The 16,151-nt window shown below is 29.1% G+C and overlaps 2 protein-coding genes across 3 annotated transcripts in view; both read right to left on the reverse strand.

Moving 5' to 3' along the window:
- Positions 1-16,151, reverse strand: part of Sdc (Syndecan) — a 401,883-nt gene that overhangs the window by 226,133 nt on the left and 159,599 nt on the right. The window lies entirely within an intron of this gene.
- LOC148283387 (uncharacterized) lies at positions 9,704-16,098 on the reverse strand. Its single transcript, XM_088223595.1, has one exon. It carries the CDS (start codon positions 11,285-11,287, stop codon positions 10,241-10,243), a length of 1,047 nt encoding a protein of 348 aa, XP_088079721.1. The 5' UTR covers positions 11,288-16,098; the 3' UTR covers positions 9,704-10,240.

Here is a 16,151-nt window from a genome sequence, read left to right on the forward strand (position 1 = left end):
TGTACTTACCTGTATATTTTTTTTAAATGCCCCTTGGGCGTATTGTAAAATCAAATAAAATAAAATAAAAACATAAAAAAATAAGTCTCGGAGAAAGTAATTAATATTAAAAGTAGTGATCAGTATTATAAGTTCAAAACTGTAGCATAAACAAAATGACTCGCCTACAATATGTATTGAATGCCGCAGCGAGACTTATTTTCGGAATCTCTAAGTTCAGTCATATCACTCCACTACTTCGGGAACTACACTGGCTACGTTTTCCACAGAGGGTCGAATACAAACTCTGTTGGCTTATGTATAAGTCACTGCACAACTCGGCTATATCTAAGGGAACTATGCATTCCAGATAAACTATCTGACAGGCGTCTCAGGCTTAGATCAGCTACGTCTACGGCGAGAGGAAAAGTTATTATACCTCTACGCAAACAGCGCACTAAATTTAGTGAACGCGCATTTGCGGTCGCAGGCCCTGTGGCATGGGATGCTCTCCCAGCAGAGGTGCGAGGCTGTGAAAGTGAAGTGATGTTTCGGAAAAAACTTAAAACCCACTTGTTCTCTAAATCATTTGAATAAATCCGTAGCACGTGACAACAAAATAAATTATTTTAATTAAATTACAAATTTAAAAGCTTCAATTAAATTAACTTAACAATAGAATCACCATGTAAAGCGCCCTTGAGGTATTTTATTACGAAAATGGCGCTATATAAGTTATCCATAATAATAATAAACGTGTGTATTTAAATGGGCCGGCAGGTTACGGAAGTTATTCTGAGCCGGTGTTCTAATTTCAGCACCTGACCAGTAAAGAAGGATTATCCTAAGTATCCACCTCTGGGAAACTAGATTTCAAATACAATACGCCTCGAGAAATATATTGATCGAAATGTAATATTCTACTGGGACTACTCGCGTTACATTGAATCAAATAATATTATCATCAAACCACTGATCTGTGTAAACAGGACTCGACGAGCTTCAAACAACAATAATATTATTTGTTCATTACTTGGAAGTCTTTGCTGTGAATGGACACAATAGTTATCAAATATAGATATCACTACACTTTGCTAACTAACTAACTCTGCATGTAATTTATGTATTTTTTCGTAAATACTTTGTATACTTCGGTGATGGTAAAGGTGTATTTGCATGTTGGTGTAATGATATCCTGACGAAGAGACGGGTACGTCTCGAAACCGGTAGACATAAAAAGTCGGCAAGTGTTTAAATACAAATATTAACTAACATTAATGAAAATATTGTTTAGCTTTAGTTTTTGACTGCGTGATGAGTAAATATTTAATAATATTATAAAGAATCTTACAGATAGAAAAAAGGAAAATACCATTATAAAATATTAAAAATGAGAAAAACAAAGCGGTATTTGTCAAAGATTTTGTATTCTTTCTCTTTCATTTTAAAAAGCAATGGGATTTGAACGCTTCCAAGAAAAACTCTTGACAATGTAAAAAATAAAAACGAAGATGAATAACATCGTTGACATTGCCTTTTTAGCGTAATGTATCATAATTTTTTATAATGAGATGCCATCTCGCAAGCCATGTTTACGGATGAGACAGTTTACGGTTTCATGGCAAACACATAATTTAGCTTCGGGTGAAATGCAGCGAGGAAAAATATGTTGTGTTTAACTTAGATATTTTAACATGGAGAGAATACCAAAGATTTTAAACAGCAACATAAATAAAGATTCAGGAACTGCTATTTTTTAATCATTGGCATAAAAATACCATTCACATGAAATACGAGTATAGAAGTTATGATTATCAAAATCAAAAAAAGAAGGAAGGATAATATTTATTAAAATAATACAAAAAAGAAATGAGAAAAAAATAGTCACAAACGAAAACGATATAAATATATAAAACAATTATTGTTATTTTTCAACATTTATGTACACATTAATTTATTCTGTGTTTATTTTTTAAAATGACGTCTGTGCATGATTTGAAATTTATTTATGCGATGTACATATTAAAGTGTCAATCTTATTTTAAATTTAACCAATACGTCATATACACTAGAAAGTGATTTTAGATATATTTTATAACTATTGTATTTCAACAGATATTATTTCAAACTTTTCTGTAAACCACATTTTTATTTTCCTTCAATAAAAAAATAAAACATGCACCTGTCTTAAAATTATTCAAGATCAGAAATGCATGCAATGCGACAGAGCGTTAAACATTTTTTTATAAAACAAAAAAAAATGGTTAAACGTGTTAGAAACTTCAGTATACGAATGCATTTAGTTATTTCGTATCACCAGACAATAGGAGGAGTGCTCTCGTTATACTATTTTGTGTCTTTGACGGGATAAATGTTTGTCACACAAACAATATTTTTAAAATTTTATAATCATAATTTATCATAAAATGTTACAAGTGAATGCTGATTCAATAATTGGAAAGACTAAACAGTTGCGTAGATTTTCCCGGTTACTGTTATTAATATGTATCTTCTTTATTTGGATGAGCTTGTGCAAGTTGGATTCGTTCCGACGTTTCGGCACCGTTGCAGGAGCCATCTTCGGGGTTAATTATGAGTTGTGTAAAAAAACTGTATGTTTATCTACCTCGTAATTTCTGGATTTGTGCAGTCTTTTTAAATCTCTTTCTCAATTAAAATACACAGACAACCAGATAACATAAACAGACGACGGGTTTAAATTAAACTCAACATGGTTCCGGGCACTACATACGACAAACATTACATACTACTACTACTGCCGACTGCGACACGGTCAATGTGTCTACACAGCACATAGTTTACCCCGAAGATGGCTCCTGAAACGGTAGCCGAAACCTCGGAACGAATCCAACTGACACAGGATCACCCAAAAAAGACGATACATATTCACTAAAAAGACTGCTGTTGAAAAATTTAATGTGTAATTTTATTAGTTTAAATGATTTTTTTTTAATGCCTTAAGCTTTTAACAAAATATATTTTTAACGTCAGGATCGTTCTACAATCTACATAGTGAATAATACGGCCACACACGTGGCTCAATTGACTTGCGAGGGAAAACTAATTTAGATTCAGGGATGTCGGAAACAAACTTATTTCAGTGCTTCAATGTAAACAGTAGTTTGATTTTAACCAAATATTAGTATGTGTTGCATTAGGTAATCACTGTTGGAGTTTCGAAATAATATTGTGAAAAACCGACAAATTATAAAAATGTAGATAATAAAAAAATTTAAAAAAAGTTTTGAGGAAAAAGGAATCAGCTTGAAAAACACTACTAAAAATCACTTTCATGTAACCAGTTTGACTGACGATGTCCATCACGACGAAACGCGGTTAGTAGTGAAAATGTACAATGAAAAATAGTTACAACTAAATAAGTTTTTTTTTCTTATAATAATAGAATGGCGTTATGCACAGATAATATAGGTACGATATCTATTCAGTGATGTTATGCAAAAATATGTTTGCCACAGCAACCTCAAACTGAGATAATTTATTGATCTTTAATATCAAGATAGGTATCAATAACATTATTTTTTAAATAGATTCCTATACATTTTTGATTGGTTTGTTCGTTTTCGTCACAACTCACGTTGATCCGAATCGTTTAATAATGCACAAGGACATTACGAACGTCGCTAGTTATGCAAATCTGAAACGCGTAAGTAGATATTCAAAACAGGAAATTTTATATTTATATTTGATTATAAAACAAAACAATGATGCGTGTTTCATAATATATTACATACATGATTTTTATTTTACGTAACGATAAATATTAATCATAATTTATCTTCTCCAAAAATCATACCGAAGGTAATGTTACATAAATATGAACCACAATTTCAATTCTGCATCTGATCCCAGAAGAATGCTCGTACGAGGTTGTCCTGTAATTAAAACGATTTAATACTAAAAAGACATACGACTTTCGCTCAGAGAAATATCTCTTTTGTGGCCACAAGAGTGTTTGATGTCCTGGATGAACATATTTAATTCTCTAAAACGAAAGCCATTTTCAGGAGAAGTGTACAAGTTTGGATTTTGTCTGGGGGAAGAGACCATTGCAGGAGACTGCTGCGAGACATTACTGCATTTATATATAGTACTATTAAGCGTGTTGTTATTGAAATTTATGTTTATGTGATAATTTTTATTTGTAGTACTTTTACTTTAATAATATGCATGCTTCCACTTTCTGTTTTGTTGTATCCCAACTCAACACAGGGCTCTTGGCCTCATAGGGATACGTATTTTTTTTGGTAATATTTATCTTTATTTGAATAAATAAAGAAATGAAAAAAGGTTGCATTGTGATATTATTGATAATGTTTCAAATTCAAAAAAATAAACATTAATTTCTAAGAAAAAAAATATTTCTTTAAAAATTTAAATATAATCATTTTCAACTAAGAAATTAGTACCTGTGAGGTATTAAAGTTTCAAATGAATCTGAAAATTTAAACTTAAAATATTATCAACTTTTGAATTTATACGTTACGTGTTTTTACCCCGATTACATTATACATATCGACGAAGCCGGGAAACATTTTAAAAACATTTTACAAAATGATATGAATAAAACACTACTTCCGATAAATATTTTTAAAAAACATTCTGCCTTACCTAACCATATCTGTACCTAAGTACTATTCTGTATAATTGTTTTGGTTTAGTTTATATTGACACCCGATTATGTGTAATTCTGAATACCCGAAACTTGAGTTTTTATTAATTTGAGGCTATACTGACAGAATGCATTGAGTCAACAGTCTTCATTATAATAATAATAATAATAATAATAATAATAATAATGTTTGGATAATTTATAAAGCGCCATTTTTGTGAAAATCACCTCAAGGGCGCTGTACAATAAATAAATATCCCAACACGTCTTGCAGCTACAGAGCGCATGGACGGTTGGGGTTCTAGTTCCTCGTCTCCAATTATGATATATTACAATTATGATATATATGAGCTAGATAACAGAACGTCTTGCAGCTACAGAGCGCATGGATAATAAGAAATCTAGCCCCTATTTACATTTTTATTTTTAAAAAAATATTTGACAATGAAGTTTAGAGTTTAAGTGATATTTTAAAAACGAAATAAAAGCAAATTTATAAAATTGGAAGTTAGATAACAACAAGTCTTGCAGCTGCTGAGCGCATGGACGGTTGCAATTCTAGACCCCATTTACTAAATTTAGATATTTGAGAGTTGATAACATTTACATAATATGATAAAAATAATATGATAGTTAACATCACAAAATGTCTTGCAGCTTCAAAACGCATCGACAAATGGAATTTTAACAACAAGAATGATTTTAAAAAGATAATAATAAAAAAATAATTTAAAAAACCGCAATAATACTCGTAATACATCGAGCAAATAGCTAGTAAGTATGGCAATTAAGTGAACATGTAACAGAACAAAAAGTAAAATATAAAAAACTAAACATAGATAGCATTCCTTAACTTATTATTAAGGTTAATAAGACAATAGACGATACTCAAACTTGTCCCTGCTTTATGCAGTAAACAGGATCTATTGTCTTTATCCTAGTAAATAAATGTAAAAACACTTGGTTCACATTTGGCTGTTCCCTGGGAGATGATAGTAGAAACGCATCTGTATGCGTAGTGTAGAGTGTAGGTACCAAGGAATCAATCCGCTTGTTAATTTTGTTTGTTATTATTATACGCATTATTTCCCGCTTAAAATTTCTGATTATTATTATTTTACTTTGATTAAGATGTCAGATAAACTTGTGTGTGATTACTTTTGATATTGGAGTAATTTTACGTGATACAAGAAAAAAACGAATCATTTGTATTTTTAAATGAACATAGATAGGTAGCACTATATTATACAGAAATTGTATGTAATATTCCAAATATTTTAAAATAATATGTTGATTAGAAATATTATGCTATGCCTAGAATAAAGATTACTCTTTCAAAGCTTTAAAAAAAAAATAAATGTGGGAGTAATTATGGGTTCAAATATTAAAAAAGCTTTAAATGCGATTACCTCCGAACTTGTTTTAATGACTTAATGCATTCTGTCAGTAAAGCCTCGATATTAAACCTGGGTGTGGCGAAAAAATTGTTTTAATTATTTTATATTTAAAATGTTATTTTTAATAAATGTAAACAACGGATGTCTTGAACAAGTAGAATATTTTTGCATCTAGTAAGCATGTTTTCAAGAGATGGAATAACAGAAAAAGATGTTAAAAGGAAAGTGAATGCGGGCAACAAAATAAACAGCGCACTAAGCACAGTAATTGCTAATAAAAATGTTAATCAAAGCTGGACTGGCAGTGCACAACGCAGTTTTAGACCCAACAGTGAAACATGAAACTGTCAGAGGAAGGGTAAAAGCAAGAAAAAGGCGGTCGAAATGCGATCTCTTGGCCGAATATGTGGGAAATCAATGTATGACAGGATTACGAGCGATGAAATCAATCGATGGTGCAAATCTGTATAATAAAGGGTCTCTGAGATGGTTTGGTCATGCAGAACTAATGGATGACGAGATAATGAAAAAACAGGTATATAGGGCGAGAATAAACGGTAACGTGGGACAAGGACGACCAAGGAAGACGAGGCATGATCAGATAAACCAAAATCATAAGTCTAGCCATGCCAAAAGCAGGCAGAACCGAAGGGCATGTATGACATGATGTATGAATGTAGAAGAAGCTAGGAATGTATGCCAGGATATACGTGTGTGGCGGTCCATTCTCTCTGCCTAGCCCTACGGGTAAATGGCGTGATGGTAGTAGTAGTAAAATGTTATTCCACAAAGCAAACGCAGATGCGGTAAATAATATAACATTTCGAAATCAGTAGGTACAAAAAAAAAGTTTTCATCTTGATCTATGTCAATATAATTCGAGTGAACAAATTAGTCTTCCCTACAGAACATACCTAGGACGTGGAATAGTCTCCACGACGATGTGTTCTCCGTAAGATATGGCCTGGTCCTCTCGACTCGACTGATCCTATAGTTCATTCTCGGCAGGGGGGAAGAGGGGGAGGGGGAGCCCCGAAAGGAACCGAGGGAAACTTGAGGGAGAAACTAAATTGTAAATTGCATCGAGATTAGACCAAATCCAATTCTATATAGTCAGCGTAATAATTTATAGGTAGGGGAGGATCGTAATGTTCGTAGTTAGCTACCGAAAGGAATAAACGCTTTCTTCTCCCGACCAGCGACAGAACCATTGGATTGTTAGAGAAATTATCCGTGTTATATATTACGAGAGAAATCTTTTCAAACTTAGTCCACATGTAAAAAATGGGGCAATGTTATTTTATTATTTTTTATTATATTTTTTTTTATTCCAGTAAAATAGCTAAATAGTGCAGAGCCAATTCTACCATATAAACATGAACATAATTATAAACATAACCATAAACATAAATATAAACAAAAATATAACAATAAACATAAATATAACAATAAAAATATATTTAGACATAAAATAAAATTTTATGTTTGCAGCACTTATGGTGGTCTCAGCATATCGCGCCATCGCTCGAACTGTTAGAACTTTTGACTGAAGGTAATCAGTCGTGAGCGTTACACTGATAAGTTGTAGAAAACTTAGAAGGAGGCTATGTCAGGGGTAGTCTTCTTCCTCAGGATGGTCCACCAATGAGATAACACTTGTGCAGAACTTAATAATTTATTTTATCAAGAAGGGAACAAGTACAATTATTTATGCAGGCGTATAACTATCGAATAATAATGACAGAGTTGGGATGTGCAATCCCCTTTTTATATGGTTCAATTACCACAAATATCCTGTTTATTCACCTATTGCGTCGTATTCCAGAACTTACTAATAGGAATTTTTATTGCATCAACAGGATAAATAATCAGTTAGTAATGACGGGATTTCAGGAATGAATAATGCGTATTTTCCATATATAAACAGGATATCAATAAAATTAGCTTCAATTTAATTATCAAAAGGAAGACGCTTAACCACAAAATGACAACATGGAAAAATCCCAATTATGAGTATTGGTAATTCATCATGGGTTATAACACCCCCATGCTTAGACTGAATCTATAACCTTCTAGGTTCTAGATGAAAGTTTAAAAACATTTATTAATCTTTCAAGTTTCTTTGATAAGATTTCATTTTGTGCATTACATCTTAAATATTTACTTTTAAAATCTGGTTTTATATAATTATTAACATTTTCATGACTAATTTCATTTATGTTATTAATTTCCTTTTTATCATTAAAATGGCTTGAATGAATATCAAGTTTATCTACTACAATTAAATTGCTATCATTTACATTTCCCTGCTTATACATATTATTTGGAAAAACATATAGGTTATCTGCAGTTACACTAGTGTATATGGTTGTTTTTGATTTAGTACATTTCCCTTCTTATTTCATTTATTGTATATGATATAAAGTATCTTAAATTTAATTATTACAGTATTTTATTCTAACACATTCATGCATTCATTCATAAAAGATAAAATTTTAATTATAATGATTTATAATTACTACTATTTTATGTATTTTCAATACATATATGTATATTATAATTAATATTTTTTTAATTTTTTTTTTTTATTAATAATTAAATTTTATTATTTTTTACTAGGTATCTATTACAAAATATTCTTAAAACATAACTTATCATAAGTATATATGTCAATGGTTTACTATTGATTTTGTATTATGTAATAATATTATATATTCTATTGTTGGCTCTTCATGGATTTTGTAAAGATTTTATATATATATATCCCTCCAGACAGGGTAAAAACATGAGAAATCCCATCCACTTGGGTATTCTCCAAAACATATATCAAACGTTTGATTTAAGATTTTTGTTTTATTTTTGTCGACAATACAATTTTTATAGACACGATTAAAACATATAATTTTATTTTCTTTTGAATAACGATATGTGTCTATATAATAAAATATTTAAATGACATAATATGTCTATATAATATCGTTTTCATTTTAAATGACAGCATATATATATATTTTCATTTTCATTTTAAATGACAAAATGTGTCTACATAATATCGTTTTCATTTTATTGATAAATACGATTTTAATGTCTATATAATATCGTTTTCATTTTAAATGACAGCATGTGTATATATTTTCATTTTCATTTAAATGACAAAATGTGTCTATATAATATCGTTTTCAATTTATTGATAAATACGATTTTAATTCATACATTTTTTTTCATTTTTTTTTCAAAAATACAATTGTATACATATTTGACACTTTATACACGTATAAAATTTACTTGTTATGAACATACACATTTTAAAAAATATATTTATTTTATTTTCATTTATTACCAAAATATACGTTACGTATAAGTATTTTCTCGCAAATTGATTTGTCTACGATTTGGAATTAATCTCTCCATAGGTTCTGGAGCATTTTCTCTATCATTGGATTCAGAATTAATATTGGTTAGAGATATCGAAGGATAATTATCACGATCTCTAGGATTTCTACTTGAATAACACTGATTATATATTTGCACACAACAATTCTCTTCAGGATTCATTATTCGGTTGCATTTTTTATAAAATTTGCACAATAATAATATTATTATTAACACAATTGTAATAATAATAGTTGAAGTATAATAATTAGAGTATTTCACAATATGAGGTTTATTTTTAAGATTTTTTAATTCGTCGTTGAATTGATTTAATTTATGTGTGGCTATTTTTAATTCGTCAAGGTTTGTATTTGTAATAACCAATGGTGTTAAATGGGGTAAACTTGAGTTATAATTTAATTTAGTACAACAATCGTCGTCGGCTATATTAACTGTATTTTGAGGTATTGTTATATTTACCATAATATCATCATCTGCAATGAATTGAAGTAATTTTGTATATGCTTTACATCTTTTGGGTAAGGTAAGTATACCAGTTGAAATGAGATCTATTTCATTTAAATTATTCCCACTATCACAATCAATAGTTAGTCTAGTTTTATTTGTTTGTACAAATATCCAATTATTTCCTTTTAATTTATGCCAAATATCTATTTTGCCGAAAATTGTTTTACTATCACAATCTGCTGGAATTTTGGTCAAGGTATTTGTTAAAAATTTAGTTTCACATATTGGGTTATCTGTGGTTGATAACATTATGTCGTTTTGACATATCATTTTATCTTTACTTAGGAATTGACAGTTATCAAGAGAATTACTTCTAAAATATAAAAGTTTTGATGTTTGTAATGCCAATATAGTTAAAATTATTTTGAATTAATGAAAATATGTTAGGTTCCTTGAGATTGTGTGGTATAGGTAATGGTATTGTTTTATATACATTATATTCAACTAATCCAGTTAAAGGAATTGATATGACATATATGACTTTATCATTAATGTAAAAAGAAGTTACTTTACTTATATCCATTATAATATGTATGTTTTCTAAAGATATAGTTATAGGGAATTCTTTTCCGTTATTTATATATCCTCCTTTTGCAGATATTTCTTTATAAAGTCGAATTGGTGATATAAGGTTTGGATGAATTAAATTATTTTTACTAAACATTATTGAATCAATTACACCGTTTACTCTCATATTCAAATTAAATACAACTTCACGTAATAAATCTAACTGAGATAATATGTTGATATCCATATCTAATTTAACTGATTTTTCATCAATATCATGCAATGCAGTTTGAATTTCTTCTAAATTTCTATTCAAAATCATTTCATTTATATTAAATTTATGAATCGTGTCATTAAAATTAGTTATCGTGGATTTTACAACTTGAATTTGTTCAGATAATAGAGTCAAAATATGCTTATCATCTTCTGTTACTTTATTAATAGCATCATTGTAGTATATTGCATCTTCTGCATCTAATGTACCGAAGATAGTTTTGAATACATTTCCGATACCATCAAACCATCCTCTTTTAGTTCTTTTATTTTCAATAAGATGACTGAATGATTCTAATTTTTGTTTTATTAATATTAAGTCGTTTTTAACTATGTTTAATGACGATTTACATTGATTTAATACATGATCTTCTAGAAGTTTTTTACACATACTATTAGTTTTTTCATAAATTTCTAATAATTTTTCATATTGAGGTATTAATTGTGATGTACCTTGGAATGTAACAACTTTCCAATAACTATTGTATAATTTAGCTATTCCTATTTTGTCGTAATAAAGTCCAATGCCTTTATCTATGTAATGTATATATTCTGGTTGAGTACATGAGGTCAGCTGCATCAAGCAGAGTAGTCTGGAATATTTAAAGAATTTTATTAATATATATATAAATATATATATTATTTATTATGATACGGTTTTAGTTCGTTTATATGATACTTAATGAGTTTTTTGTTTATTTTCAATGTTACATTTACTGGTGAGTTTAGTTCCACTATTTCATATGGTCCTTTAAATATAGGAGAGAGTGCTTTTCTTAATCGATGATGAATTTTCAATAAAACGAAGTCTCCGATTTTATATTCATGAGATGTTGTATTTTTATCAAAATATTCCTTTGATTTTATTTTAGATTTTTCAATATTTTCCTTTGCAATTTTATGTGTCTGATTAAATTTATATCGCAATTGGCTTACGTAGTCATCATAAGTATTAGATGTTGTATCACCTCTAACTAAGTTTTGCGGTAACACGGGTTTTTTGCCAAAAACTAATTCGTAAGGTATGTATTTAGTAGTAGTATGGATATTCGAATTATAACTAATGATTGCTATTGGTACAAACGTGTCCCAATCTGATTGATTTTCATTAACATAATGTTTTAAATAATCTTTCAAAGTCGCATGACTTCTTTCTAATGCTCCATTAGTCATAGGATGATAAGGTGTACATACTCTATGTTTTGCGTTTAATAACTTTGTTACTTTAGAGAATATCACGGACATAAAATTTTGTCCTTGGTCTGTCAATATAGATTTAGGAATTCCGAAGCATGATACAAAAAATACAAATTTAACTGAAATTTCTTCAGCATTTGCCGTTTTTATGGGATATGCTTGACTAAATTTAGTTAAGTCATCTTGTATCGTTAAGATGAATTTATTCTGATTTATAGTTTCAGGTAACGGTCCTACTATATCTAGTGCGATTCGTTCAAACGGTTCGGTTGAGGTTGTACTGATTTCCATGGGTGCTGTATTATTTCTTCGATATACTTTATTCTTTTGACAAGATTCACAATTTTTTATATATTCTGAAATTGTTTGTTTCATCCCTTTCCAATAATACTGAGTTTTAATACGGTTATACATTTTGTTAAAACCTAAATGTCCTGCAATAGGTAAATCATGATTTTCAAATAGTATTTTCGGGATTTCGGATTCTTTTACTTGTTTTACTTGGTTTTTATAGATATTTATAACCATTTTAGTTTTATTAAATATATATATTAACATTTGTTTTAATTTCTCATATTTTATGTTTATAAAAAGGTCTTTAAAATCCGATATTGAAAAAATCTTAACTTTATTTTTTATAAGTTTTTCTTTAAGTTTATTTAAAGAAATGAATATATCTTGATAAGTTGGTTTATCATAATGATTAACTTTTATAAACATGTGATAATATATCTTCGATTTATTTTTTGTAGTTTCGGTTTCAAATAATTCATGTTCTCCTATTTTGAATACTTCCGCGTTATCTGATACTCCTAATATATCAATGCAATAAGGAATTGAATCATCCAAATCAATGGCTGTTGGATAAACTATATGGTTATCTGAAGATTTTAGTAAATTTTCGTTATATTCATTTAAAATTAAATTTTCATGAATGATGTTATTACAATCTTTAAGAAAATCCTTATATGAATTCGTTTCAGCGATTAAGTTTACTGGCATGCGAGATAAACAGTCTGCATTTGAATTTATTCTACCGGGTTTATATTGTATCTCGTAGTCATATTCTTGAAGTTTTAAGCGCCATCTTACTAATTTTGAACCGGGGTCTTTAGCATTAAAAAGCCAAGTTAAAGGTTTATGGTCTGTAACTATGATAAATTTTCTTCCATAAATATAAGGTCTAAACTGGTTAACTGCCCACATTATAGCTAATAATTCTTTTTCAGTAGTACTATAATTTCCTTCAGCAGAATTTAAAGTTCTGGAAGCATAGAAAATTGGTAGATCTTTGCCAATTTCACCTTGTGATAATACTGCTCCGATCGCATAGTTGGAAGCGTCTGTTGTCACTATAAAAGTTTTTGTAAAATCTGGATATTGTAATATGGGTGCTCTTGTAAGACAATTTTTTAGTTCATCAAAAGCAATCTGTTGTGTATCAGTCCATTCGAAAATTATATCTTTCTTTAGTAGACTAGTTAAGGGTTTCGAGATTTTTGAAAAGTTCTGTATATATCTACGATAGTAACCAATTAATCCGAGGAATTGTTTAATTTCTTTAGGGGTTTTAGGCGATGACATTTTTGTAATGGCTTTTACTTTTTCAGGATTCGGACTAACTCCTTTATCACTTATTACGTGGCCTAAATATGCTACTTCTTTACGTAGTATTTCACATTTATCTGGTTGAATTTTTAAATTGTGCTCTCGTAATTTTTCAAAAATTTTAATTAATTTTTTATTATGGTCACAGAGAGAACTCGCATAGATTACGATATCATCCAGGTATACAAAGCAGTCTATTCCTTGAAGTCCGGTTAATACATTATCCATTAATCTTTGAAATGTAGCCGGTGCATTTTTTTAACCAAAAGGCATGCGTATATATTCGTAATGTCCACTAGGAACAGAAAATGCTGTTTTTTCGCAATCATTTTTATTCATTTTAATTTGATGAAATCCGGATGTTAAATCTAAAGTAGTGAAATATTTACTTTTACCAAGTTGATCAAGTATGTCTGTTATATTGGGTAATGGATAAGCATCCCCAATTGTAATATCATTTAATTTTCTATAATCAATGACGATTCTCCATTTTCTTTTTCCGCTAGCATCTAATTTTTTCGGGACTACCCAGATTGGTGATGAATATGGACTTGAAGATGGTCTAATTATCCCTTGTTTTAGCATATTATCGATTTGATTATTTACTTCACTTTTATGAATTTCAGGGTACCTATAGGTTTTAGAGTGAATTGGGTTATCATCAGTGATGTTTATTTCGTGTTCAATAGTATTAGTTACAGTCAGTTTATCATTTTCTAAATGAAAGATATCACTATATTCTTCGAAAATGTCAATAACAGATTTTTTCTCTTCATAATTTAGATGATCAAGACGAAGTAATTTTTTTATTTGATCAATACGTGTACTACCTTCATTATTTGGTACGAATGATTTAACAGCGAATATATCAAAAGGTATTAATTTAATTTGAAACGTGTGAATTTTAATAGTTTTATCAGTAGTATTCATGACTGATATTAATGCTTTTCCTTCGTTATCAACTTTAGTTAATGCATTAGATACTTTTACACCTTTAGTAATTTCGAAGTCTAGTATTATACCTTCAGTTACTTCGGGATTACAAGTTTTGATTTTAAGGAATGTTTCCGATCTAGGTTTAAGTTTATAAAGAATTGTTTTATTATTTAATGGAATTCTAATATCATCAGATAAAATTAATAGATTTTTACTATAATCAATTTTAGATTTATTATCCATAAGGAAATCATTTCCGATTATTCCGTCATATTCAAGGTTCACATTCGTAACAACGTGAAATTTAAATTTTATATTATTCAAATTAAATTTTATATTGATTGATCCTTCAGTTATGCAATCGATATCAGATTTTTTTATACCTTGAATATTTATTTTATCACTTTCATTAATGTTCATTAATGAATCTTTGTTTAAAACTTCCTTTTTAATAAGAGAAATGCTGGCACCAGTGTCAATCAAAAAATCATAATTTATAGAATTATTATCATCATCATAATAAGATATTGTTACGTAAGGTAATGTTCCAAATCTACTTGAATCCAATTTAATATTATAGATAGGTAATAAATGTGTACGTTTTACAAAATTTTGCATCTTAAAGTCTTCCTTTATTCCATCGTTGAGATGCACAACGTGGAATTGGTAGCGTTTAAATGTTGAATATTCTTTTCGATTTTATTTCGATTTTTCAAAAAAGCTTCTTTTTTATGTGGATATTTAACAAAACAATTATCAATGATATGACCTTTCTTTTTACAAAAATTACAAAATAAAGTAATTTTGTTTCCTAGCCCATTATTTTTATTCGGTTGTATGTTTAAAACTTTCTTAGTATTTTTAAAACAATTACTGGATAAATGTCCTAATTTACCACATATATGTCATTTTTTTACAGGTTGTGTTGTTTTATTGGAACTTTGTAAATATCTAGTAATTTTCTCTTCATTAATCGCTATTTGACAAGCTTCTTGGAAGGTAGGAGGTGATCTAGTTCTTAGTAAATCAGAAAGCTTTGGATTAACTCCTATTATAAACGATTGTAATGCGAGATCGTCAGCGCTTGCATATCTACCTTCTAATTCTGTTCTAATTACAGTGGACAGATTAATAGATGTTTTTAGATTTTTTAAATGAGTATCCATCCTAAGGATATAGTTAGTAATATTTTCTGTATTTCCTTGTTTGCAATTAAGTAAATCTAATGAAAGATGTTGTTGAGTTTTACTTTCTCCGAAATTTCGTTTTAAAAATGTTTTAAGTTGTTCCCAATTTTCAAAAATTTTATTACTGCAAGCGGTTTGTGCCTTGTCAGTAAGTTTTTATTGAATAAATTCTAATATTGGATATTTTTGAATTTCACTGGACAGTTTAAGAGCTCTTTCACAATTTATAAGGAAAGGAGTTAATTTATTCCTATCTCCATCATAAGGAGTAATAAAATCCTTAAGGTCAGAAAATGAAAATTTCATTGTTTCACTTTCGTTACTACTACTTGCTTTGTTCATTTCGAAAAGAGAATATTATTTTTAATTTAAACTAACAATTAAACGAACCAAATAACAAAATAAAAATACAAAGGAAGAAATGGTCAAAATTACAAGACAACTATAAACTTACAAAAATAATGTTGAGGTTGACATTCCTGGTAGAATTAAGCTGGAGCACGGCGAGTTGATCAG

Source organism: Micrasema longulum, unplaced genomic scaffold, assembly GCF_059751315.1.
Source record: "Micrasema longulum isolate JH-2025_06_02 unplaced genomic scaffold, ASM5975131v1 h1tg000243l, whole genome shotgun sequence".
Classification (NCBI taxonomy): Eukaryota; Metazoa; Arthropoda; class Insecta; order Trichoptera; family Brachycentridae; genus Micrasema; species Micrasema longulum.

Bases quoted from the DNA above. Each gene is read 5' to 3' on its own strand.
- LOC148283387 (XM_088223595.1), bottom strand. From the start codon at position 11,287: ATGCAGCTGACCTCATGTACTCAACCAGAATATATACATTACATAGAT.